Here is a 27,395-nt window from a genome sequence, read left to right on the forward strand (position 1 = left end):
TTCTGTTCTGTTTTGTTCTGTTCTATTCTACTCTACTTGATTCTACTCTATACTCTATCTTCAAGATTTACAAGATTCTGTTCATGTAGAAGAATATTCTGTTCTGTTTTGTTCTGTTCTATTCTACTCTACTTGATTCTACTCTATACTCTATCTTCAAGATTTACAAGATTCTGTTCACGTAGAAGAATATTCTCTTCTCTTCTGTACTGTTCTATTCTATTCTACACTACTCTATTCTATCTTCAAGATTTACAAGATTCTGTTAATGTAGAAGATTATTCTATTCTATTCTATTCCATCAATAATTTGTGAAACCAACTCTATCATGAAGCCAAGACTGTGAAGATTGATGGGACTTAAAGGAGGGAGGGAAGATCTTGATGACTTCCACACCACATGGATATTTTTCAATAGTCAACCAACAGGCATCTGATTTATTCATTCAAACATCTCAGTTACAGAGACCTTTTTCAAGAACCAGGCTTCTTTCTGGGTAGATACTTGGTCATGGTGCCAAGGGGAATACTGCTTCCTTGGAAGTCTGCTGTTGCAAGTGTGATTGGTCCACTGTACTTGTTTGTGTAGGCATCTCTGTTTTCGGTGCTGAACCAACGTTTCTCCTGCCATGGGTGGACCAAATGGGAATATTTAATCTGGAAAGGCAGAAAGAAAGTCAAAGAAGAAATCTTTTACAACGTGGTTGGTTATTCGAATCCTGCCCTCCTTGTTATATTTGCAGCCTACAGGATGGGCAGGTCAACCGCCATAGCAGAATGACTAAGCATAATCTTTCAAAATCTTTCAGGACCAGCTCCTTGCCCAAACTATAGTTACTAGCCATGGTTATCCCTATGTTCAAAAAGGGAGACCCCCAACCTAGTTAGTATTTGTTATATTTAATTCAATTCAATTTATTAGATTTGTATGCCGCCCCTCTCCGAAGACTCGGGGCGGCTCACAACAGTAATAAAAAACAGTATAACAATGGAACAAATCTAATAATAAAATTATATAAAACCTCCCAACAATTTAAAAACCATACAGCACATACATACCAAACATAAAATATAAGAAAGCCTGGGGGAGATATCTTAATTCCCCCATTCCTGGTGATATAGGTGGGTCTTGAATAACTTGTGAAAGATGAGGGTGGGGGCCATTCTAATCTCCAGGGGGAGTTGATTCCAGATGGCCGGGGCCGCCACAGAAAAGGCTCTTCCCCCGGGGCCCGCCAAACGACATTGTTTGGTCGACGGGACCCGGAGAAAGCCAACTATGTGGGACCTTATCGGACGCTGGGATTCGTGCGGTGGAAGGCGGTTCTGGAGGGATTCTGGTCCAATGCCATGAAGGGCTTTAAAGGTCATGACCAACACTTTGAATTGTGACTGAAAACTGATAGTTTGGAGCAATTAGTTAATTAGTTAATTAGTTTGGAGCGATTGGTTAATAGGAAATGAGATTGTTCTTTGGGTCGTTTGGGCCTTGGTTAATATCCAATTAATATTTCTTCAATGGAAGTTCTTGCTTAAAAGTGAGTTCCTGATCACACGATCTGAAATATCCAACAGAGCTATCAAGGGAAGGGAAGGGAGGCAGAAAAAGAAGAGCTGGCTAGTTTTGAATTTGGAGACAGAGATACAAGTTGAAAAGATGGAGAGAGAAAAAGGATGTTACTAAAGATGGAGATCTATTATCCTGTAGAAGAGGGATCTGCAAACACAGGAACTTTTAAGACTTATGGACTTCAACCCCCAGTGTTCTTCAATGCCTGGCTGAGGAGTTTTGGGAGTTAAAATCCACAAATCTTAAAGTTGCCAAGTTTGGAGACCTCTGCTGTAGTTGGGACCAGTTGCTATCACCTAACTCAAGTAGTTAGTCAACTCCGGTTGGCCTCAAAAAGCTAGGCAGCACCCAAATTGCTTAGTATTTGGACAGAAGTCTTACAAGAATTCAGAAAAGTAGAATAGACTAGGAAGGGTTTGTACTATGGTCAAAAAACCTACACTGATGTGTATGTAGTTGGAATCATCAGATATAATGTGTGATTTGAAAGAGGATTAGAGGAAGTATAGCATCAATGAGAAAGGGTGTTTTTTTTTCATCTGACCTGTCATGTCTGCTTGAAGGGAATAAAGAATCGCTGATTGTTTAGACGCGACTAGCCTGAGAATGCCGCCAAAAATAAACGATTGTCAAAATATTCCCGCTTAAAGAAAAAGTATAAATAGGGCAACGGACTAGCCATTGCCCTTGTTGAGATTTAGAGCTAGAGAGGAACTGTTCGCTGTCATTCTATTGTTACGAACAAAACCTGTTCGAGTTAAAGCTGTCTCCGGTGTACTGATTTAATAGTGGCGGCGAGGAGGTCAAACTCCCGCTGAGCAAACATGAACTCGGTCATGGCTCAGGCGCCCGCTTTTTACAATCCTGATACCAAACCATGGATATTGTACATGTCAAAATTCCACATATTCTTGCAAGCCAGCAACCTCCATGACGCTAAAGACGACAGAAAAGGAGCCATATTCCTCAATTACTGCGGCCCGACAATCTACAGTTTAGCTTCCACGTTGGTTGACCCTGACACCGTAGAAACCATCACCTGGTCCACTCTCCAAGCAAAGCTAGCCACTCACTTCCAACCCACGACTCCAGTGTGTGTCTACTGCCATCAGTTCGCGCTCATGTGAGAAGCCGAAGGCGAATCCACAAACGATTTCGCCACCCGTCTCCGCACCGTTCTAACCAAATGCAAATTTAAGGATCGAGTTGAAGCTGTCTCCGGTGTACTGATTTAACATGACCTGGCCCACTTGACAATGCCAAAGTGGGTGGGAGAGATATCACATGCTTCTGTAGGGCGTTCAAAACAATAAGAATCTTCCTAACCCTTTGCAGTTCTTCTTCTGTCAGCTCATACTTCCTCCCTTGGTGGGGAACAAGCATATCTTGAGTTGCAGTGGTGTTGACGTTGGACACTCCAGATCCTGAATGAAAAACAGAAAAACAGAATACCAGAATAACAGTTGGAAGGGGCCTTAGAGGTCTTCTAGTCAAGCAGGAGTCCATTCCAGAGAAGCGGTTGTCCAGCCTCTTAGAAAACAGAATACAGTGTTCCCTCGACTTTCGTGGGGGATGCACTCCGAGACCGCTCGCGAAAGTCGAATTTCCGCGAAGTAGAGATGCAGAAGTAAATACACTATTTTTGGGTATGGACAGTATCACAAGCCTTCCCTTAACAATTTAAACCCTTAAATTACAATTTTGCATTCCCTTAGCAACCATTTAGATTATTGCTCATCATGTTTATTTATTAAAGTTTATTTAAAAAAATATTTATTAAAGGCGGACGAAAGTTTGGTGATGGCATATGACGTCATCGGGCAGGAAAAACCGTGGTATAGGGGGGGAAACCGCGAAGTATTTTTTAATTAATATCTTTGAAAAACCGTGGTATAGACTTTTCGCGAAGTTCGAACCCGCGAAAATCGAGGGAACACTGTATTTGAGAATCAAACATTGCTTTTCCTCCTACAAAAACTCCCAAAGATTACATAAGGGTTATGCCAAGATACATCTAGAATGGAACCAAAACGGGATGAAAATTATCTCCTCTCAGAACAAATTGTCATGTTCACACACATAAACTGACTTACGGTTCGTTGCCCAAGCAAACAAGGAACACACGCAGCCACACAAAATACAGGTTAAAAATAGCTGAACTTAATCTGTTGAATGAATGCAGTCACTAGGTTTGACCTGAATAAATGCATTATGTAAGCATGCTTACTAGTTATTTTTCTTATTTATTTATTTATTTATTTATTTATTTATTTATTTATTTATTTATTTATTTATTTATTTATTATTTAGCTTTGCATGCCGCCCCTCTCCGCGAACTCGGGGCGGCTCACAACAAGGCATAAACAAATCGTACAAATCCAAATAGATTCAAATAAATTTAAATATTTAAAAAAGTTTTAAAAAAGAACCCCAATATACTAACAAGCACACACACAAACATACCAAACATAAATTGTACATGCCCGGGGGAATCTCATGAATTCTTCTCCTACAATAATTCTAAACCACAACTATACATAAGAATACCTAGGTCATTATTATGAGGTCATGATAAATATCACCTTTATCTTTTTCATATGGAAATATTAGGGACATGTATTTCCTGTTAATTTTCTCCTCCCCCCTTAGAAAACAATTGTTTCTGTGCATTTTCTGAACTTCTGGTTTGCCTGTTTTGCTGTTTTTTGTAATCCAGAGGGTTCAGGGAAGCTTCCTTAAGCCCCGGAGTGCAAAAAACAGCACAATGGGAAAACCGGAAGTGTAGGAGACCTTATACCATCGCAGTCAAGCTATTGCATTGTTTAATTGTTCTCATGGCCAGAAAATATATCCTTATTTCTAGGTTAGATCTCTCTAACAAGCTTCCACCCTGACTTCCTGTCTTGCCCTCTGGTGTTTTGGAAAATAAGTCAGTTTCCTCTTTGCTACGCCAGCCCGTCAAGTATTGGAAGACAACTTTGCAACTTCATCATTCTTCATATCTGTAAAACTAAATGTGGTGCCATCTCATGTTTTTCTTTTTTAAAAAAAAAACCCTTTATTTAAATTTTGCAATACAATAAAAAGAGAAAACATATACACATGCAAATCATAACCCATTTCTGAATCAATATGCAACAATTTCAAGTTTGGTTAGTTACTTTCATCAATGAAAAAATAAAATGAAATTACAGTGATAGCTTGTCTTACAAACTTAATTGGTTCCGGGACAAGGTTCTTAAGGTGAAAAGTTTGTAAGATGAAACAATGTTTCCCATAGGAATCAATGGAAAAGCGATTAATGCGTGCAAGCCCAAAATTCACTCCTTTTGCCAGCCGAAGCGCCCGTTTTTGCGCTGCTGGGATTCCCTTGAGGCTCCCCTCCATAGGAAACCCCACCTCTGGACTTCTGTGTTTTTGCAATGCTGTAGGGGAATCCGAATAGGGGAATCCCAGCAGCTCAAGAACAGGTGCTTCGCTGGCAACGGAAGTCCAGAGGTGGGGCATCCCAGCGGCGGTGGTGGGTTTGTAAGGTGAAAATAGTTTGTAAGAAGAGGCAAAAAAATCTTAAACCCCGGGTTTGTATCTCGAAAAGTTTGTATGACGAGGCGTTTGTAAGATGAGGTATCACTGTATGTTGTTAAACGTAAGTATTTATGTATTTCATCTCATGTTTTTCAAAGGGAGGTCTAGCAGCCAATTTCTTCCCTGGCAATTTCTACGTGCTGATTACAGGTAGCCTTCCACTTACAACTACAACTGAGCCCCAAATTTGTACTACTAAGGAATACAGTGACTCACTGCGGTTGCTACCTTAGCAAGACAAATGCTAAATGAATCTAGCTTCTCCATTATCTTTGCTTGTCAAAAGGTAACAAAAGGTGATCACATGATCTCTGGACAATCATCATAAGTATGAACCAGTTGTCAAGCATCAGAATTTAGATCATGTGCTGTGCATTGGCCGTAATTGTGAAAAATCCTCGTAAGTCACTTTTTTGCTCTTGTAACTTCTGCTACTAATCAACGTTTCTTTTTTAACTCGGTGAAAACTGCAGGAAACTTTAGAGTCGGTTTAATGTCAGGTTCCCAAGTAATAGAACCATAACAAGCAAAACTCCAAGGCAGGTAGATTCCTCAAGGAGCAGCTTTATTGGAAAGATCATATTGGCACATAGCTGGTGAAAACCGACTCTAAAGGTTCCCACAGTTTTCATCTAGTTAAAAGAGAAAGTTTTCCCACAAGCCCAAACAATGAGTCACGTGGCCCAATCAAGATGCTGTCCTTCCACAGTCCATGTGTGGGAATGTCCTTGGTTCTCAAGAGAAAGTATTTTGTTTCGACTATACCAGGGGTGTCAAACTCAAGGCCTGGGGGAGGGTTGAAATCTGGCCCGGAAATAGCAAAGGACAGGCCCATGGTGCTCCATTTTGGCTGGCAAAGTGTTGCAGAGGCCATCCAGGTTGAAAGCAGGGCACACAGAGCCACACTTGGCCCCCGAGTCCTCAGAGAGGGGCGGTATAAAAGTCCAGTTAATAAATTTTGGCCAGCAGGGTGCTGCAAGAGGCATCCATCCCATCTTCCCACCGGCCAGCTGGCCCACAGAGAACTTCAATGCTGATCCAGCCCTCAAAAAGATATCCAGTTTGACACAAACCCATCTCTCTTTAATCCCCCCTCCCTATCCCTCAACTCCAATATGGTAGCACTGAAGCTCCAATATGGCTTCGGTCAGATCAGCTCCAAGATTGACGGGTTGTAAGCAGTGTTCCCTCTAATTTTTTTTGGGGGGTGGGCGGAAAAGTATAGTGTCTGAGCGGCAGTCCTTTCGGGACTGGGCGGCACAGAAATATTAAATAAATAAATAAACAAACACACAAACAAACAAATAAAAAACCCGCCCTGTTTTGCCTCAGAGAATTTCAAAATAAAATACCGTACTGTGTGTCTATAACAGTGAGCTCATAATAGGGCAACTCTATCAATATCAAAATGCCACTTAAATAGTTGAGCTAGTTTCAAACTAGATTTTGATTTTCTTTCTCTCTTCCTTACTCCCATTCTTTTTCTTTCTCTTTTCCTTCCTCTCTTTTTTCTATCTGTTTCTCTCTCTCTTCCTCTCTTCCTCTCTTCCTCTCTCTCTCCTTCCCTCTCACACTTTCCCTCTCGGCTTCTGGGCAGGTTTGGAAAACTCTGAGTTGATGATGATTTTTAAGTGAGCGATTGCTCACTGCTCAGCTTAGAGGGAACTATGGTTGTAAGTCGAGGACTAATTGTGTGTGAATGAGAATCCTGCAAGACTTAGCTCATGACCCCACCTGAAATGAATAGGATTGTACCTTCATAGTCGAAGAAAGCGTGGCTACCAGCTGAAGTTTTGTGTTTGGAATCCAATTTGTGTATTTCGGGAGGTGGCTGATAGTCAGAATGTTGGACACTTTGAAATGACGTCAATTTTTTATCTCCCAAGCACAGCTCTCTTGCTGGGGGAATCCGTGGCTGGGTCACAAAGTCCTTAGCGGTTGGCTGAGTAGAGAGGAGACACAAATATTTTTATGCGTTTTAATCTCTCCCCATTGAGCTCCGTTCAATAATCCTGAATTTAAAAGCACGTTAAGAAAACTATTTTCTTCTCTTTGTTTTCTTAACATTGCAGATGTCATAGTAAAAACGTGAATTTCATTGCTATAGGATTTACTGTTTAGATAGCTTTTAAGTTTGACCCAGAGGAATTTCTTTAGGCTCTTAACTTATACATTTATTTTTATTTATTTCTTTAATTAGATTTGTAGGCCGCCCTTCTTCAAATAGACTCAGGACAGCATACAACAATTAAAATACAATTAATAAAAATATAGCTTTAAACCCCAATATGAACATTCATACATCATTCATTCATAGCTACAGACCAGAGCAGAGTATAACGTTCAATGGCCCCAGGCCTGCCAGCAAAGCCATATTTTTAAGGCCTTTTGAAAGGCCATGAGGGTAGAGGACATGCAAATTTCCAGCGGTTGTTGGTTTCAGAGGACTGGAGCCATCACAGAGAAGGCCCTTCCCTGTGGCCCCGTCAGCCGACATTGTTTGGCTGACGGGACTTGGAGAAGGCCAACCCTATGGGCTCTGACCAGTCGCTGGGTTGTGTGAGGTACCTCTTTTCCTTGACAGCAGCTGGGGATAAAAAATAGCCTAAAAATATGAAGTTGTAAGATAAAACATATATAAAAATAAAATAGAAACATAGAAACTTAGAAGACTGACGGCAGAAAAAGACCTCATGGTCCATGTAGTCTGCCCTTATACTATTTCCTGTGTTTTATCTTAGGATGGATATATGTTTATCCCAGGCATGTTTAAATTCAGTTACTGTGGATTTACCAACCACGTCTGCTGGAAGTTTGTTCCAAGGATCTACTACTCTTTCAGTGAAATAATATTTCCTCACATTGCTTTTGATCTTTCCTAGAGCAGTGTTTTTCAACCTTGACCATTTGAAAATGTGTTGACTTCAATTCCTGGAATTCCTCAGACAACATGATGGTTGGCTGGGGAATTCTGGGAGCTGAAGTCCACACATGTCATCATGGCCACCTGGAGAATTCTGGGAATTGAAGTTTACACACATCATGATGGTTGGCTGGGGAATTCTGGGAGCTGAAGTCTACACATGTCATCATGGCCACCTGGAGAATTCTGGGAATTGAAGTTTACACACATCATGATGGTTGGCTGGGGAATTCTGGGAGCTGAATTCCACAGCTAGACTAAGTTAGACTCTAGATTAAGTTCTTAGCAATGAGAAGAAGAGTTGGGAATTACCTCTTTGTAGGAAGCTTGGCTGTTGGTCATACCGGTGCATTTTTTGTCCTCACTGTGTTCTCCTATGACAACAAAGGACTCATTCTTTCTGGAGGTAGAATAGAATGGAGGGCCTGCAAAATCCACAAAGACAAATAATAGATGAAGACTTAATCAGAACTGTGGTCAGGCCTGGTTTTTTTTTAGTGTCCGAGGAGTTAAAAAATGTAAATGGTAAGCAGCCAGGATCCAAAGTCTGTTGATCCCTATCTCACCTTTCCCACACACATCTTTCCATTGCAATCATCCCATTCCTCACTCAGGTGTGTACATAGAGAGGAGGAGCCAAGAAGGCAAGCTATTTCACCTGCAGGATTTTGATCACAATTTCCTGATGTTTTGACCCTTCCACAGTCTCCCCTGATCCCACTCGTGCCCACCTGGATGAAAAATGTAGTTCAGGTAGTCCTCAATGTATGGCCACAACAGAACCCCAAATTTCCATTGCTAATCATACTGGAACTGGAAAAGGTGCAGAAAAGGGCAATCAAGGGAATGGAGCCCCTCCCTTATGAAACCAGGTTGCAACGCCTTGGACTCTTCAGCCTTGAAAGACGGCGTTTAAGGGGTGACTTGATCGAAGTGTATAAAATCATGCATGGGATAGAAAAGGTGGATAGAGAAATATTATTTTCTCTATCACACAATACTAGGACAACGGGGCACTCCCTAAAGCTCATAGGTAAGAAAGCGAGGACAAATCAAGTGAAATATTTTTTCATGCAGATGGTCCTTGGTTTATGGAATTCACTTCCAGAAGAGGTCGTGACAGCTGTCAGCCTGGATAGGTTCAAGGCAGGATTAGACAGATTCATGGATGCCAAGTGTATCGGTGGTTATTGAAACAGCTGTCCATGTGCCGCCTCTGAGTCTACGGAGAGGGGCGGCATACAAATCTAATAAATAAATAAATAAATAAATAAATAAATAAACAAACAAACAAATAAACAAACAAATAAATAAATAAATAAATAAATAAATAAATAAATAAATAAATAAATATGTTGGTTGAGGCAGGTAGGATTCCCTTGGGTACCATTTCTTGGGGGTCAAGGGAAAGGGAGGGTTTTGCCTTCTCTTTCTGCTCAAGATCCCCATGGACAATTGGTGGGCCACTGTGGGACACAGAATGCTGGACTTGATGGGCTTTGCCCTGATTCAGCATGATTAGGTTCTTAGGTTCTAATGCCAACACTGTGAATTGTAATCATATTAGTACAATTGTCACAAATCTGCTCCTTCAGAGGAAGTCCTAAGAGGTCAGTAAGGGGCGAGTACAAGTGCACTAGAGTGCCTTCCGTCCCCTGTCCTATTGCTCTCCTATATCTCATATATCTTTCTTCTATTCCTATATCTCTTCTTCTATTTCTTCTTTCATTGATATGTTCTATTACTATATCTTCTTTTCTATTATTTCTTAGATATATTTTACTATGAGTATCTCCTCTACAACCTTCATCATGTATTTTACTATGTGTATACCCACTAAAACTCTCATTGTGTATTGGACAAAATCAATCAATCAATAAAAAAATAAATAAAAGTGTTGGTTTGTTCAGAGGCACGATCAGCAGATCCTCTTGTTGGTTTCTCTCCTTCTACCATTACATTTCTTCCCAATCACCTGACCTCATTCCAAGGTTACAAGCTTGAGGCCACTGTTGGATGCTCTCCACTTAAAGAAAATACCCTCTTTAAAAACCCTGCTGTTCAAAAAACCTCACTAATCTTCTGTACTCATATTTGGTCTTTTTGAAAGCTTTTTTCACTTGGAAACTAGTTTGAACATTTCTGCACACAATGAAATGAAAATTGAACTGAAAAAAATGATGCTTATGGTTTATTTTGCTCTTAAAAGGGCCCCCATGCTTATACTCAAATAGGCTTATACTCAAAAAAATGTAAAGTGAAAATGGTTGCAAGCAGTTGGGGGGAGGCCTTTTTTCTGATTAAAAAAACCAATAAGCATCATTTTTGTCAGTTCAATTTTCATATCATTGTGTGCAGAAATGTTCAGGCTACCTTCCAGCGAAAAACGTTTTCAAATTGACCAAACATAAGCACCTAAAATGAAGGATTTTCGGTCTGGGTCAGGGTGACCCAGGAACAGAATTTTAGGGACTTTTTTTTTCAGCAAGAAAGAAGCCCCCCACCCCTGAAATGATGCAAAGTCATGAAATTTCAAGTTTCAGATATGCAGGGAAAATTTTTTACAGGGTCTCAAACTTTGATTTCGGGTTTCACAGACCCGAACAGAACACCAGGGTTTAATACCAGTAAGCTAAGGATGACTTACATTGGCCTCATCCAAGCGCTGGGGATGAAATGAGCCTCTCGCAAGATTTTGCTTCCTGCACATGTGCAGAAGCCATATCTCGCTCCAATGCATGTACCCATTGGTCCCCCGGAGCTGCCCGTGCATTGCCATTTTCCCTACTGTAATGCCCACCCACCCCATCCAGGTAGGAACCCAAGACTTCAGCTCTTTATGGGTTATATTGAGCAAACATCAGCCTCTGCCTGCTTTGGGCTGGGTTTAAATAGGGAGCCCTTTTGGGAAGGAGCCAATCAGAATTTCCCTGCTCCACTTCCTTGTCGGACTGGAGTGAAAACTTCCCAGCTTCCGAGGACATAACAGTTGCAGCCTCCCAGGCAGGGAGTTGCAGCCTCCCAGGCTGCTGCCCGAATGGGAGGGAACGCAGTGGGCTAGCAAAAATGGAGCTCCGACCCAGAGCACCCAATTTGCACTGAAAGATGTTGAAAGAAAATGCAGGGCGCCCTGCATAAACCACGCCCACAGCGTGGTAGTAAAAAGTTTGGTAGCCCTTTACTGCTCCCAGGGTCACATTATCATTATTTGTGTGACCTTCCCAGATGATAAGAGAGGTCAGCGAGGGGGATTATCTCAGGGACCGCCTTCTGCTGCACGAATCCCAGCAACCAGTTAGGTCCCACAGAGTGGGTCTTCTCCGGGTCCCATCAACTAAACAGTGTCGCTTGGCGGGACCCAGGGGAAGAGCCTTCTCTGTGGCAGCCCCGGCCCTCTGGAACCAACTCCCCCCAGAGATTAGAATTGCCCCCACCCTCCTTGCCTTTCGTAAGCTTCTTAAAACCCACCTCTGCCGCCAGGCATGGGGGAACTGAGATACTCTTTCCCCCTAGGCCTTTACAATTTTATGCATGGTATGTCTGTCTGTCTGTATGTTTGGTTTTATAATAAGGGTTTTTTAACTGTTTTAATATTGGATTGTTATATGCTGTTTTTATTGCTGTTGTTAGCCGTCCCGAGTCTACGGAGAGGGGCGGCATACAAATCCAATAAATAAAATAAATAAATAAGCTGGACTCATGCAACAACTTCATGATTCATGGATGGACGCAGGAAAAAGTTAATAAAATTGGGAGGTCGTTCACAACAACTGCCTCACTTAGCAATGGAAACTCCTGGTCCCAATTGTGATCATAAGTCACTTGTACAAGGTTTAGTAAAAAGCATAAGCTTTCATGGGCTTCATCCAGATGCATAGAATGTCTTAATGTATGATTTCAATTACATCTAATGTTCCTTTCCCTTCAAATGGCACAAATGTTCTTTTAGCATTCATTAACAGATGGGCGACGAGCACGCTTTGCATTCGAGATCCGTCTATGTCATCCATCCACCCACCCACGTGTATTGTATGCACACACACACACAACACACACACACACACACATGGTACGCTGTGCTATTCAGTATTACAGGGAGTTCTCGGCTTACAACAGCTCGTTTAGTGACTATTCAAAGTTATAACAGCACTGAAAAAAGGGACTTACAACTGTTTTCACATTTACGGCCATTGTAACGTCTCCAGGGGTCAAAATTTGGACGCTTGACAAATGACTCGTGGCCACTGTCCCGTGGTCACATGATCATCATTTGCAACCTTTTGACAAGAAAATCAAGTCAGATTTACTTAACAAACAGAAACAAAGAAGATTGACAGCAGGAAAAAACCTCATGGTCCATCTAGTCTGCACTTATACTATTTCCTCTGATAAAATATAGAAAATAGTATAAGGGCAGACTAGATGGACCATGAGGTCTTTTTCTGCCATCAGTTTTCTATGTTTCTATGTTTCTAACAACTGTTACCAACTTTAAAAATGCAAGGATTCACTTAACAATTGTGGCAAGTAAGGCCACTCACTTAACAACTATCTGTCGCTTAGTGACAGAAATGTTGTGCTTAGCTGTAGCAATAAGCTGAGGAATATCTACATTTCACTTATTTTATTACAGGGATTCTGCTGAATTTAGATCTCTAATATATACATTGTGCAGGGTTAACCAAAAAAAACATTCCCTCAACACTGTCAAATTATTTACTAAGTCTGCACTATTTATTTATTTTATTTATTTATTTGTCTAATACACAATGAGGGTTTTAATGGGTACCATTACTACTAGTTTTTTCTCAACATTCCTATCACCCATCTCCTCGCACTTATGACTTTATGACTGTAAATTACTTACTATTTATTTATTTATTTATTTATTTATTGATTGATTGATTGATTGATTGATTTGGTTTGGTTTGGTTTGGTTTGGTTTGGTTTGGTTTGATTTGATTTGTATGCCACCCCTCTCCGTAGACTCGGGACGGCTAACAACAATAATAACAAATCTAATATTTAAGTTTAAGTTAAATTTAAAAACCCTAATTTGAGAAACCAATCATACATACAGACATACCAAGCATAAATTTTATAAGCCTAGGGGAAAGGGAATATCTCAATTCCCCCATGCCTGACGACGGAGGTGGGTTTTAAGGACCTTACGAAAGGCAAGGAGGGTGGGGGCAACTCTGATCTCTGGGAAGAGTTGGTTCCAGAGGGTTGGGGCCACCACAGAGAAGGCTCTTCCCCTGGGTCCCGCCAGATGACATTGTTTAATCGACGGGACCCGGAGAAGGCCAACTCTGTGGAACCTAACTGGTCGCTGGGATTCGTGTGGCAGAAGGCGGTCCCGGAGATATTCTGGTTCGATGCCATGAAGGGCTTTATAGGTCATAACCAACAATTTGAATTGTGACCAGAAACTGATCGGCAACCAATGCAGACTGCGGAGTGTTGGGCATATTTAGGAAAGCCCATGATTGCTCTCGCAGCTGCATTCTGCACGATCTGAAGTTTCCGAACACTTTTCAAAGGTAGTCCCATGTAGAGAGCGTTACAGTAGTCGAACTTCGAGGTGATAAGGGCATGAGTGACTGTGAGCAGTGACTCCCAGTCCAAATAGGGCCGCAACTGGTGCACCAGGCGAACCTGGGCAAACACCCCCCTCGCCACAGCTGAAAGATGTTTCTCTAATGTGAGCTGTGGATCGAGGAGGACACCCAAGTTGCGGACCCTCTCTGAGGGGGTTAGTGATTCCCTCCCCCAGGGTAATGGACGGACAGATGGAATTGTCCTTGGGAGGCAAAACCCACAGCCACTCCGTCTTATCAGGGTTGAGTTTGAGTCTGTTGCTTGTACCCTTAAGATTTTTATTAATATTGTTTCCTGATTGCTTATTTGACCCCCTATGACAATCATTAAGTGTTCTACCTCAAGATTCGTGACAAATACATCTTTTCTTTTATGTACACTGAGAGCATATGCGCCAATGACAAATTCCTTGTGTGTCCAATTACACTTGGCCAATAAAGAATTCTATTCTATTGCATATTTAACAGAGTTGGAGACATGGCCTGAGTCGTTGTAAACTTGGTTTCCTCCCTCTCACCATACCAGATTGCTTCCATGGGTAGGATTCAGACATGATAGTAGAAAACCTTTGCTGTCCATCTCCAGGCTGAATGTTTGAACGGTGCATCATCGCAGAAGCAATATGTGAGTCATAGCTGTGGGATAAAACTTGAATTACCAGTGATTAAAAATAATGAACTTAATACCTATTAGATTACTAAGCTTGCAAATCAAAGAAAAATCAAGATAGTACACAAAAATTGAAATCATAATTACTGTAATTATATTCTGAATCCTAATATTTAACATTGCTAAAGGACTTGATATAACTGGGATAGGTTTATTTTATAGCTCTGTATTACTTGCAGCTTCAAAGAGGAAGACTTAAAGATGGGATGTGGTGCGTGGAAAGATCATTTCCAGTTGTTTGCATAGCAGATAAACATTTACTCTAAAATGGGCAATTGTTTGCTAAGTATACTTTGTGACTTCAATAATTTTTTCAGTCAATTGATTTATGTATCATACACTTGCAGTTGTGAAATCTGCAAGATAGACAAAGCTTACACAGACCTGGAGTGTCACAAATGGCTATTAAGCATTGAAGAAGGCTGTGTTTGTCCATCTTGGCAATTTTAAGATGTTACTATGGGCTGAGGAATTCTGGGATCTGAAGCCCCCCCCCATCTTAAATTTGCCACATTTGAGAAATACTAGAATAAGGGATGAATCTTTCTACACAAAACTGTTCCCCCGCAATCTATCATAATGACACAACAAAACGTACATATACAGTACAAATTAGTTTAACTATAACTTCAATAGCATTCTCCAAATATATACTGTACATTATTTTCCAAAAGGAACTAATTAAAAAAACCAGACTTGGTTAAATCCTTAAACATGTTTCAATCTAAAACAGGCTTTAACAAATTAAGAACAACAGTTCCAGTTAATTTTGCTGGCAGGGAATTTTATATAATGAGATCCCAATGCATTTGAGAATGGGGGAAAGCTGGTATAATCGTAATCAACGGCTACAGCAAAGTCTTTTAATTGTATAAATTTTAAAAGGCCAAATCTCAAGAGATGCTAGGCTCTATAAAAACAAATGATGATGATTATGATGATAATAATGACAATGGTGATATTATAATAATGATGATTTAATTACCAGTAGGTGGCACCATTTAGCTGACCTTGGTTAAGGTGGGAGATACTATAACCAGACTATAGTACCATAAGTATCTGGGACACCAAAGGCTATTTGATAAAATGAATAGATTTTAGACTTTAGGCCAGATACAGTGGTACTTCTACCTAAGAACATCTCTACTTAAGAACTTTTCTAGATAAGAACCGGGTGTTCAAGATTTTTTTGCTTCTTCTTAAGAACCATTTTCTACTTAAGAACCAGAGCCCGAAAAAATTTCCCAGGAAATTTGAGAGTGGCACAAAGGCCCGGCCAGTTTCCTGCCATTTCCCCTGGGTTTCTCTCTCTGGTGCAGTGTATGGGAGGCAGCCACGCGCCAGGTGTATGGGAGGCGCGTGCTCCTCCTCGCCGCCTCAGAGTCCCTCTTTTTTTTTAAGCCTTAAAGTTTTGGATTTTTTTGATTCCCCTCACCTCACCTCCTTCCTTTGGCAGCGAGTGTCCTCCTCTTCTTCCTCCTCCTCCCACCCAAATTCCGAGCTTTTATTTCTTTCCTAATGGGTTTGCACGCATTATTTGCTTTTACATTGATTCCTATGGGAAAAATTGCTTCTACTTACAAACTTTTCTGCTTAACAACCTGGTCACGGAACAAATTAAGTTCTTAAGTAGAGGTACCACTGTATATATGCACCCCCAACATACATGCCAGGAAAAAGGCAAAGGTAAATTATTTCCATATTGTTTAAGAAAACATCCATGTAAATCTAAACAAATATGTTTGGTTTTATAATAAGGGTTTTTAACTGTTTTAATATTGGATTCTTATATGCTGTTTTTATTACTGTTATTAGCCGCCCCAAGTCTACGGAGAGGTGCGGCATACAAATCAAATCAATCAATCAATCAATCAATCCCCAGTAGTCAAGCTTGAGTCAAAAATAATTTTCCTTTGTAATTTTGCAAATGGATTTTTTTTAAAAAAAAAAACCAGAGTGGACAGGTAACAGCCTTAACCCCCACTCCCCTGCTCCCCCATTGCCCGACTTCAGGTGGGCCAGGTAGGCTCATTTTTCACCTCCCCAGGCTCCAGAGGATTCCCTGGAGCCTCAGGAGGGCAAAAATGGCCCTCCAGAGGCCGAAAATGCCCAGAGCCTCTGCGCAAGCAGAAAATTAGCTGGCCAACATGCACATGCGCACTGGAGCTGAACTAAGACAACAGCTCATGTGCTGGCAGATATGGCTCCGTGTGCCACCTGCGGTACACATACCGCAGGTTCACTATCACGGCTCTAGGAGGTTTGAGATGCATTATATCAGCACGACACACAAGAGACTATTGCTTTGTCCATTCAGCCATCCCTTTCTGAGACAAGTGTTACATCGCTTACCGTTGACCTTCAGGTTTATGGGCAATATATGCATGCCTCTGTTCACTCACTGCCTTGGCGTGCCGAGGGTCACCAAAAACTATAGATACCACATTCTGAAATAGGAAAATGCGTGAAGTGACCCAATGTTACAAGTAATGTCTTTCCATCTTGTATAGTGGTGCCATTATTATTATTATTATTATTAATTAGATTTGTATGCCATCCCTCTCTGAAGACTCGGAGCGGCTCACAACAGCAAAGCACAGTACAAATCCAATGATTAAAATGGTTAAAACCCCTTAATATAAAACAGTCATACCTCCCAAATAAACCATACATACCATACATAAAACGGAACGGCCAGGGGGAATCAATTTCCCGTTGCCTAGTGGCAGAGGTGGGTTTTTAGGAATTTGTGAAAGGCCAGGAGGGTGGGGGAAGTCCTGATCTCCGGGAGTTGATTCCATAGGGTCGGGGCCGCCACAGAGAAGGCTCTTCCCCTGGGTCCCGCCAGATGACATTGTTTCGTCGACAAAACCTGGAGAAGGCCAACTCTGTGGGACCTAATCGGTCACTGGGATCCGTGTGGCAGAAGGCAGTCCCGGAGATATTCTGGTCCAGTGCCATTAGCAGATGGTGCTCCTCCTAGTTCGGGCCAGTTCTATAGATCCAGTAGTAACCTGGCAGCCTGGGTTGCTAGAACCAGCAGCGACCCAGGCCTGCCATGTCCCAACACTAGTTCTTCCGCCAATTTGTTTTTTGCTTTGGCGCATGCGCAGAAGCTTTTTAAAAGTGCTGTGCATGTGTGACGCGCCCATTAGCCTGTGCGTTGCATCGCTGAGCCAAGCGGCAGTGAAGAAAACCAGAACCCAACCCTGGTGGCGGTGTTTGACCACAATCAATTTCATACTTTATGCTGTGTAATCAAGGGCTTTTTGCTGCCAATGCTCTTGTTTATCTGTTTATTATTAAATTTGTATGGCACCTATCTCGCTATGCAAGTAACTCAATATAGTGAGACAGAGAGAAAACTTTGCCCTTATCCACAACGTCTACCCTACACATGCTTTACTAGCTCTCTTATCATGTCCCCCTCATTTCTAAGTTAAAAAGCCCTCCACGTTTTAATCTATCCTGATAATAGAGTGTTACAGTCATTGATATGATGTAACATGATGGAAACATTTAAATATGTTAAAGGGTTAAATAAGGTTCAGGAGGGAAGTGTTTTTAATAGGAAAGTGAACACAAGAACAAGGGGACACAATCTGAAGTTAGTTGGGGGAAAGATCAAAAGCAACATGAGAAAATATTATTCTACTGAAAGAGTAGTAGATGCTTGGAACAAAGTTCCAGCAGACGTGGTTGGTAAATCCAGAGTAACTGGATTTAAACATGCCCGGGATAAACATATATCCATCCTAAGATAAAAATACAGGAAATAGTATAAGGGCTGACTAGATGGACCATGAGGTCTTTTTCTACATCAATCTTCTATGTTTCTATGTTTCTCTTTCTGTCTCTCTCTCTTTTTGGTATTTACATCTGTAATATAATAACGTGTCTTTCTTTACAATGATACTGAAATACAAATTGCCCCACCATTAGGCAATCTTCAAATTGGAGAAAATGGACTACTGGGTTTGTAAAATTTTAATGCTATCTTTAATAGACTGAGTGAAGTCCTTAGCCCACAAAAGCCAAGTACGGTATATAAAATTGGAACTAAAATTATATAGCCAGGTTAGAAGTGGTATGGCTTAGGTGGACAAGGCAGGGGTAATGTCAATTTAGATCCCAAAAGAGCTTTGGATTGTTTGATATCTATAAATCTATAACCCTACTCTCTTCATTCTCTACATCAATGATCTCTGTGACCATATCGAAAGCAACTGTGTTCTTTTTGCCGACGATGTGAAACTTTTCAACACCACTGATAACACACTGACTCTCCAAAAAGACCTGGACTTTGTCTCAGACTGGTCTAACACCTGGCAACTTCAAATATCAACCAACAAATGTTCTACCCTCCACATCGGCAAAAAGAATCCAAACCGCACATACGAACTGAATAAACAATCTCTCACTGCCAACCCACACTCAGTAAAAGACCTTGGAATACTAATATTGAATGACCTAAGTGCTAAAGCCCACTGCAACAATATCACCAAAAAAGCTTCTAGAGTTGTTAACCTGATCCTACGCAGCTTCTGCTCAGGCAATCACACACTACTCACAAGAGCCTACAAAACTTTTGCCAGACCCATCCTAGACTACTGCTCCTCTGTCTGGAACCCATACCACATCTCAGACATCAACACCCTTGAAAATGTCCAAAGATATTTCACCAGAAGAGCTCTTCACTCCTCCACTTGAAACAGAATATCCTACGAAAACAGACTAACAATCCTGGGCCTAGAAAGCCTAGAACTACGGCGCCTAAAACACGATTTGAGTATCACCCACAAGATCATATGCTGCAACATCCTACCGGTCAATGACTACTTCAGCTTCAACCGCAACAACACAAGAGCACGTAACAGATTCAAACTTAATACGAACCGCTCCAAACTTGACTGTAAAAAATATGATTTCAACAATCGAGTTATCGAAGCATGGAACTCATTGCCGGACTCAATTGTGTCAACCCCTAACCCCCAACACTTCTCCCTTAGACTCTCCACGATTGACTTCTCCAGGTTCCTAAGAGGCCAGTAAGGGGCGTACATAAGTGCACTGGTGTGCCTTTCGTCCCCTGTCCAATTGTCTTTCCTTTCTCTCACTTATCATATATATTCTCTTTCTTTCATATATCCTCTCCTCTAAGTTCACTTGTACCCTTATATATATTACCACATGTCTATTTTTCTTCCTATGTATTTGTGTATTGGACAAATGAATAAATAAAAAAATAACTATAGCACTGTTTCACTATCCTGGATGGCTTTTTATGGTGCATAAGTGCACCATTGTGCCTACCATCCCTGTCCTATTGTCCTCTATCATTACTTTTACCATTACTTATCTAATTCTTTTTTGTACAAATTACCATCCTGTAATCGTTTGGCAAATAACTAAATAAAAATAAATAATAATTAACTACGAGCCTGAAGCACTCTCTCTGTTCTGACAGTCTGTCCTAGTTAGTTTTTCTAACTAACAGTTACGGTCATTTCTCATCTGTCAAAGAAGACTGGACATTTCTCCATCTTTCTTAGATTAATTCTGGGTTCTGTGAGGTTTTGTAAAGATGTATTTTATCCACAGTTTGGGGGTCAACATTTTTCCTCCGTCTTTGCCTAGGAACACTTAATTCAGAACATTTTCAGCTTCTGTTGATTTTCTACCAGTGCTCAGATGAACATTTTCGTTATTAATTTTTTGACATTAAAAATGCAATCTCGTCCAATTCTGGTTTAATATAAGCCACCACCACCCTACTTTGTACAGGCCAGTTTGTTCATCGATATTTCTCAGGATCTGTTACAACTGTTAACACATGGCAACTCCAAATCTCAACTAGCAAATGCTCTGTCCTACACATTGGGAAGAAGAATCTGAACTTCAAATACAAACTGAATAATCAAATTATCACAGATAATCCCCACTCGGTTAAAGACCTCGGTATACTACGGTAATAACAAAAGATTTAAGTGCCAAAGCCCACTGCAACAACATAGCCAAGAAGGCTTCAAGAGTTGTAAACCTAATCCTACGTAGCTTCTGCTCTGGCAATCTCACACTACTTACCAGAGTTTACAAAACTTTTGCCAGACCCATCCTCGAATACAGCTCATCTGTTTGGAACCCATATCGCATCTCAGACATTAACACCCTTGAAAATATCCAAAGATACTTCACCAGAAGAGCCCTTCACTCCTCCACTCGAAACAGAATACCCTACAAGACTAGACTTTCAATCCTGGGCCTAGAAAGTTTAGAACTAAGATGCCTTAAACATGATCTACGTATTGGCCACAAGATCATATGCTGCAAGGTCCTGCCCGTCGGCGACTACTTCAACTTCAACCACAACAACACAAGAGCACACAACAGATTTAAACTTAATATTAACTGCTCCAAACTTGACTGTAAAAAATATGACTTCAGTAACCGAGTTGTCGAAGCGTGGAACTCATTACTGGACTCCATAGTGTCATCCCCAAACCCCCAACACTTTACCCTTAGATTATCTACGGTTGACCTATCCAGATTCCTAAGAGGTCAGTAAGGGGCGAGTACAAGTGCACTAGAGTGCCTTCCGTCCCCTGTCCTATTGCTCTCCTATATCTCCTGTACCTTTCTTCTATTCCTATATCTCTTCTTCTATTCTTTCATTGATATGTTCTATTACTATATCTTCTTTTCTATTATTTCTTAGATGTATTTTACTATGAGTGTCTCCTCTATAACCTTCATCATGTATTTTACTATGTGTATATAGATATATATACCCACTAAAACTCTCATTGTGTATTGGACAAAAATAAATAAATAAATAAAATAAAATAAAGTAATTCCTCATAATGCATCTTTACCTCACCTTTTTTTTTTTTTTTTTTGGCTGTGTTCCCTGTTTGATTATTCATGGAGCATTTCTGTCTAATTTAGCCGCATTTTCCCCTTTCCTCCTGATGTGGGAGTGAAAACTTTGTACATCCCCTCCATTAGCTAAGCCTAAATTGGTAGCTAGGAAATACAGGTCAGAGGTCAAGAGACCCGACATACACTTACCTCATTGCAGCACTTGATTGGAGGTGCCCACTCACCTGTGAAGTTTGCTTGGTAACAAGATTTGAAATAGTTTTGGCCATCGCCTTTCAGGGTAAAGCGGCCTCCTGCCAAAGAAGATAGGAAAGTCCATCATGGTGGATCAATCAGAAAAGGTATCTAACTGTTCTGTCTGGGTCACTCCGGAAGCTATGACCAACCCAAAAAGATAAGCCAGACACACCGGTAGAATCCAAACACAGTTTTATAATGGTAAAGAGAAAAGAAGCCGACAGAAAATCTCCTTAGAAATCAAGAAAACACTGGAACTCCAAATAGATACATGAAGGCAATTGTTCATACAGAAACACAGGATCCTTAATGCCAAGATGAGGCTGTAGATAACAGACATACACCTCTCATGGGTCTTCAAGACTGCTGGGCCACGAGCCAGGAACAGAAACGCTGAGAGACAAGGCAGATAACAGCAACTCCACTCTGATAACACTCCACACTGCTGAAAGAGTTTGCCTGCCTTATAAACCCTTCCCTGCTAATGAGGACCACACCCAACCCCCTGGTGTTCCTCATTCAATGCTGATAATATTTCTTCAATTGATTCCTCCTTTGATCTATGCGTCTCTGTCGGATACTAATGACAGCTTGCGCTTCGTCATCCAATGACTCCAGAGAGTCCAAGCTACTGGCTTGAGAGAGCCCCACTCCAGGGCTCCCAGGCCTTTCTTCCTCGTCACTTTCCTCTCCGCTCTCATCCTCCCCCGGGCATGGAGCCAGCAGAGACGCAGCTGGTCTTTCATCTGACTCAGGCTGAACCACAACACTAACCAGGCTTTTATTCCACTCTCCCTTTGCCAGATCAGAAGGATAAAGGCAACAGATCCTTATATGAATGTTTGTGTGGCACAAATATACATTATACTTCAGCAAGTGAAGTCTTCTTCCAGTGTGGTTGAGTCAACTACCATATGCTAAAATCCATCCAGCCATTTAACCATCCAACCGTACAGCCAACCCACCAGCAATAGCTTCACAATCTGTCTGGAAGAAGGAAGCTTCTGCCAATATTAACAGAGATTGAACTCCGGCACTGTTTTTGCACATCACTGCTCCATCTAGCTTAATATTATTTATTTTCCTTGGCGGCAGCTTTTCCAAACTTGGCCGAGAATAGAAACATAGAAACATAGAAGACTGACGGCAGAAAAAGACCTCATGGTCCATCTAGTCTGCCCTTATACTATTTCCTGTGTTTTATCTTACAATGGATATATGTTTATCCCAGGCATGTTTAAATTCAGTTACTGTGGATTTACCAACCACGTCTGCTGGAAGTTTGTTCCAAGGATCTACTACTCTTTCAGTACAATAATATTTTCTCATGTTGCTTTTGATCTTTCCCCCAACTAACTTCAGATTGTATCCCCTTGTTCTTGTGTTCACTTTCCTATTAAAAACACTTCCCTCCTGGACAGTGTTCCCTCTAATTTTTTTTTGGGGGGGGGGCGGAAAAATATAGTGTCTGAGCGGCAGTCCCTTCGGGACTGGGCGGCACAGAAATAATAAATAAATAAACAAACAAACAAACAAACAAATAAATAAAAAACCCACCCTATTTTGCCTCAGAGAATTTCAAAATAAAATACTGTACTGTGTGTCTATAACAGTGAGCTCATAATAGGGCAACTCTATCAATATCAAAATGCCACTTAAATACTTGAGCTAGTTTCAAACTAGATTTTGATTTTCTTTCTCTCTTCCTTACTTCCATTCTTTTTCTTTCTCTTTTCCTTCCTCTCTTTTTCCTATCTGTTTCTCTCTCTTCCTCTCTTCCACTCTCTCTCCTTCCCTCTCACTCTTTCCCTCTCGGCTTCTGGGCAGGTTTGGAAAACACTGAGTTGATGATGATTTTTAAGTGAGCGATTGCTCACTGCTCAGTTTAGAGGGAACTATGCTCCTGGACCTTATTTAACCCTTTAACATATTTAAATGTTTCGATCATGTCCCCCCTTTTCCTTCTGTCCTCCAGACTATACAGATTGAGTTCATTAAGTCTTTCCTGATACGTTTTATGCTCAAGACCTTCCACCATTCTTGTAGCCGGTCTTTGGACCCGTTCAATTTCGTCAATATCTTTTTGTAGGTGAGGTCTCCAGAACTGAACACAGTATTCCAAATGTGGTCTCACCAGCGCTCTATATAGCAGGATCACAATCTCCCTCTTCCTGCTTGTTATACCTCTAGCTATGCAGCCAAGCATCCTACTTGCTTTTCCTACCGCCTGACCACACTACTCACCCATTTTTAGACTGTCAGAAATCACTACCCCTAAATCCTCCTCTTCTGACATTTTTGCTAACACAGAACTGCCAATGCAATACTCAGATTGAGGATTCCTTTTCCCCAATATTTTAATTGAAGAACCTGAGGTCGCCCGCATGCCAAAAAGGATGCTACAGCTCAGAGATTGAACTTTGCCTGCCCATTTTACCTATTGATATGATCAGTGGCACTTGGCTGGTAGCCCAGGTCTAAAGATTCAGTCTAAGCCCACTGCAGAAATGTGGAAACACTCTTTAAGTATGAGGGTCGCCCAAAAAGTAATGCACCACATTTTTTTTCTTCAACAATTATTTACTGAACACAATGAAACTTACACACAAGAAAGAATGATGTTTCTTCTACACTCCCTATTTTTTCGACATAATCTCCGTCCTGTTCTATGACCTTCCTCCAGCAAGACACAAGCACCTTGTTCTAATGGCCTCACTCTCTATTTTTCTGTTCTGTTCTTCTGATGGCCTCACTCTCTGTGCCCAGCGACTAACCGTACTTCTGTCGACTGCAGATTCTCCATACACAAACATTTGTGAATGTTGCCAACAGTTTCTTTCTCCACAGTGAGAAATACAATGACATGCTGCTTATAACATACATCACTTACAGACACCATTTCAGAACTCTGCTGCAGCTACGCAATCTGTCTGAAGAAATGCAAAATTTACACATGCACTCCTGACAATTCAAATAACGTATATCTAAAGTTTTGCATTCGTACCATTACTGTAGCCCAGTGATGGCGAACCTTTTTTTCCTCGGGTGGCGAAAGAGCATGTGCGTACACTATCACGCATGCTCAAGTGCCCACACCCATAATTCAATGCCTGGGGAGGGCGAAAACAGCTTCCCCCACCACTGGAGGCTCTCTGGAGGCTGGAAACGGCTTGTTTCCCAATTTCTGATGGGCCCAGTAGGCTCGTGTTTTGCCCTCCTGAGGCTCCAAAGGTTTCCCTGGAGTCAGGGGAGGGTAAAAACGTCCTCCCCCATCCCCTTGGAGGTTCTCTGGAAGCCAAAAACACCCTCCCAGAGCCTCTGCAAGCCAAAAATCAGTTGGCCAGCACACACATGCACGTTGGAGCTGAGCTAGGGCAACGGCTCATGTGCCAGCAGTTATGGCTCCGCGTGCCACTTGTAGCACCCGTGCCATAGGTTCGCCATCACTGCTGTAGGCTGAGAAAAAATATGTGGTGCATTGCTTTCTGGGTGACCCTCGTATTTAGAAAATTAAAAGCAATTTCCAAAACTATCCAGGTGCAGTTCTAGGGGAATATCACCATTGGGATATGTCTTCGTGGACGTAAACTGCCTTAGTGAGCCACTGTTTAGAAGGTTTGAACTTGCAGGTAGGTTTGGCAAACGCACCCAGGTGTTGGCTTGGAGCCTTGACCGCAGGTACCACCTCTTTGTAGGCTGGGTAGGACTCCTGGTAAAGGGTCTCTGGCAGGGGCTCCTTCTCTTTGTCCCCGCTGGGAAAACTGTCGTCCCACTTGTCTACACGGTTGGGAGTGGCATGCGGGAGGCTAGGCGGATAAGAATAGCTTTCTCGGGTGATGGAAGTCAGGATGCTGTGGCGGGGATCCGCGTGCATTTTGAAGTTGGTTATATCTGGAATAATAGCAGATTTCACCCCCAAAGGCCAGGCCGGATAGGAAAGATACGTCTCTGAGCAAGTGTCCCAGGCATCGCCCATCTCTTGGTTGAGGACATCCGCACATTTCGGAGGCATAATGGGTTCTCGCTGGTAGGACCCCCATCTCGGAGGGTAATCGATACGATAAGGGGAGATTACTGTGCTACCCTCGGGCCTGTGGTCATAGCCCAGCTTGAAATGGGAAGCCTTCAGGAAGGACTCGGAGGCCAGGGGAGTTTGGATTTTTTGGAAGGACGGCAAGGCCATTGTACAATCCACCAGGTAGCAGCCAAGGGCAACAGGAGGAAAGATAAAACTAGAAGCCTAAAAATCTCTATTTTTGGCGAGGAGGCACAAATTTAGAATGTCTATCGCTTCTGGATTTTTGTTTAGGTAAGTAAAAGCTATACATCTCTCTTTAAAAAATGTGTAGAAGAAAAATAGCTTTCTTCTAGGAATGTGTGTGTGGTGTAGAGGGCAGTAAGGAATCACGAATCCAATCTTTGCACTCTCTCTTGGATGCTGCTGGAGTCAATCCGACATGGCTTTGTTTTCTGATGAGTTCTAACATTCCAGAATGGAACAGAGCTTTATGAATTATGGCATCACGGAAGAGAGGATTCATCCCAACTTAGTGAGGTTTCTCATGGTAGATTACCTACCCTCTCTGGGGAGTGGAGAGTCACATGGTCACTAGAGGGCGCCCTCGTACAGCTCATGGGCCACAGGGATGGGCGCTCTAGGAATGCCAGGCCCCTAAGAATAAAATAAACAACAGGACAAACTCATGATTCAGACAAAACAAAAGCCTTGTGTAGGGCTGGAGAAGAGATGGAGCCAATGATGCAGGTCCCAAGCTGTGCTGGGTTAGAGGGAGGCCTGATGGGAGCTACCACTCCTGTAACCCAGGCTTATTGTGAGATCCAGGATCCACTCTGATGGGTTGTTTTGTTTTTTTTTCTAAATCAACAAGAAGCCTTGTGACCCTGTTTTGGAAACAAACCTGTTTTATCATTTGCAATCTGCTCTCCATTTCACCCATTTCTTCTGTCTTTTTCACTTGATCCGGAAAAGTAAATAAAAAGGGGTTTTGAGGATGAAAATAGCAATATAAATGGCAGGGATTTTATTGGTTCTGTTATTGTCATTTCATGCCCTGTTTTTAAGCTATTCTATTATTATTTATTTTTAAAATAAAGCTAGTATATGCTATTAAAACTCTTGTGACTATTTGATACTTTGCAACTTTCAATTGGGTGAAATGCATCATCATAGACAGGGGTGGCATTCAGCTGTTGTGAGACAGTTGTTAATCACCGCCACCCCGCTATCGAAGTGAATCCTGGGTGCTGCACTGACATGAGGGAAGGAAAAAGCTACTTTCCGTCTTTCTTTTCCCTGTTCCTTCTCCTTCCCTAGTGCTAGCTGTTACATTTCCTGTTTCTCCATGGTCCAAGGGTTAGGTTAGCCATTGTGGGAGGCTCATCCCACATGTGTAGCGTTGCTGGAGGACAGGGATGGTCCACGTTGTGTGCATGTTTTTAAATTATGGGTTTTTAGTTTTAATTATTGGATTTGTATTGTACATTGTTTTTCTGTTACTGCTGTGAGCCGCCCCAAGTTTGCAGAGAGGGGCGGCATACAAATTTAATAAATAATAATAATAATAATAATAATAATAATAATAATAATAATAATAATCTGCTACACATTAGCTTTGAGATCACAATGCAGTTTGTCGCTAATACAGTGGTACCTCTACTTACGAACTTAATTCGTTCGGTGACCAAGTTCTTAAGTAGAAAGGTTTTTATGAAGAAGCAATTTTTCCCATTGGAATCAATGTAAAGGCAAATAATGCATGTGATTGGGGCAGGGGTAGGCAAAGTCGGCTCTTCTATGCCATGTGGACTTCAACTCCCAGAATTCCTAAGCTAGCATGATTGGCTGAGGAATTCTGGGAGTTGAAGTCTACAAGTCATAGAAGAGCCAACTTTGCCTACTCCTGGATTGGGG

General features: G+C 41.6%; 1 protein-coding gene across 1 annotated transcript; it reads right to left on the reverse strand.

Annotated features, from left to right (window-relative positions):
• Positions 1-406: 406 nt before the first annotated feature.
• SAXO5 (stabilizer of axonemal microtubules 5) lies at positions 407-25,646 on the reverse strand. Its single transcript, XM_070732848.1, has 8 exons — positions 25,112-25,646; positions 21,416-21,519; positions 16,700-16,794; positions 14,201-14,313; positions 8,390-8,502; positions 6,910-7,096; positions 2,896-2,993; positions 407-656 (listed from the first exon to the last, which is right to left on the reverse strand). Exons 1-8 carry the CDS (start codon positions 25,644-25,646, stop codon positions 474-476), a joined length of 1,428 nt encoding a protein of 475 aa, XP_070588949.1. The 3' UTR covers positions 407-473.
• Positions 25,647-27,395: the final 1,749 nt, after the last annotated feature.

This window comes from Erythrolamprus reginae, chromosome 1 (genome assembly GCF_031021105.1).
Source record: "Erythrolamprus reginae isolate rEryReg1 chromosome 1, rEryReg1.hap1, whole genome shotgun sequence".
In the NCBI taxonomy this organism is placed as follows: domain Eukaryota; kingdom Metazoa; phylum Chordata; class Lepidosauria; order Squamata; family Dipsadidae; genus Erythrolamprus; species Erythrolamprus reginae.

Coding starts and splice junctions, on each gene's coding strand:
- SAXO5 (XM_070732848.1), bottom strand. CDS start 25,646: ATGGCCTTGCCGTCCTTCCAAAAAATCCAAACTCCCCTGGCCTCCGAG. Junction 16,795..21,415: donor CAATCAAGTGCTGCAATGAG/GTAAGTGTATGT, acceptor TTCCTATTTCAG/AATGTGGTATCTATAGTTTT. Junction 14,314..16,699: donor CATAAACCTGAAGGTCAACG/GTAAGCGATGTA, acceptor TTTATCCCACAG/CTATGACTCACATATTGCTT.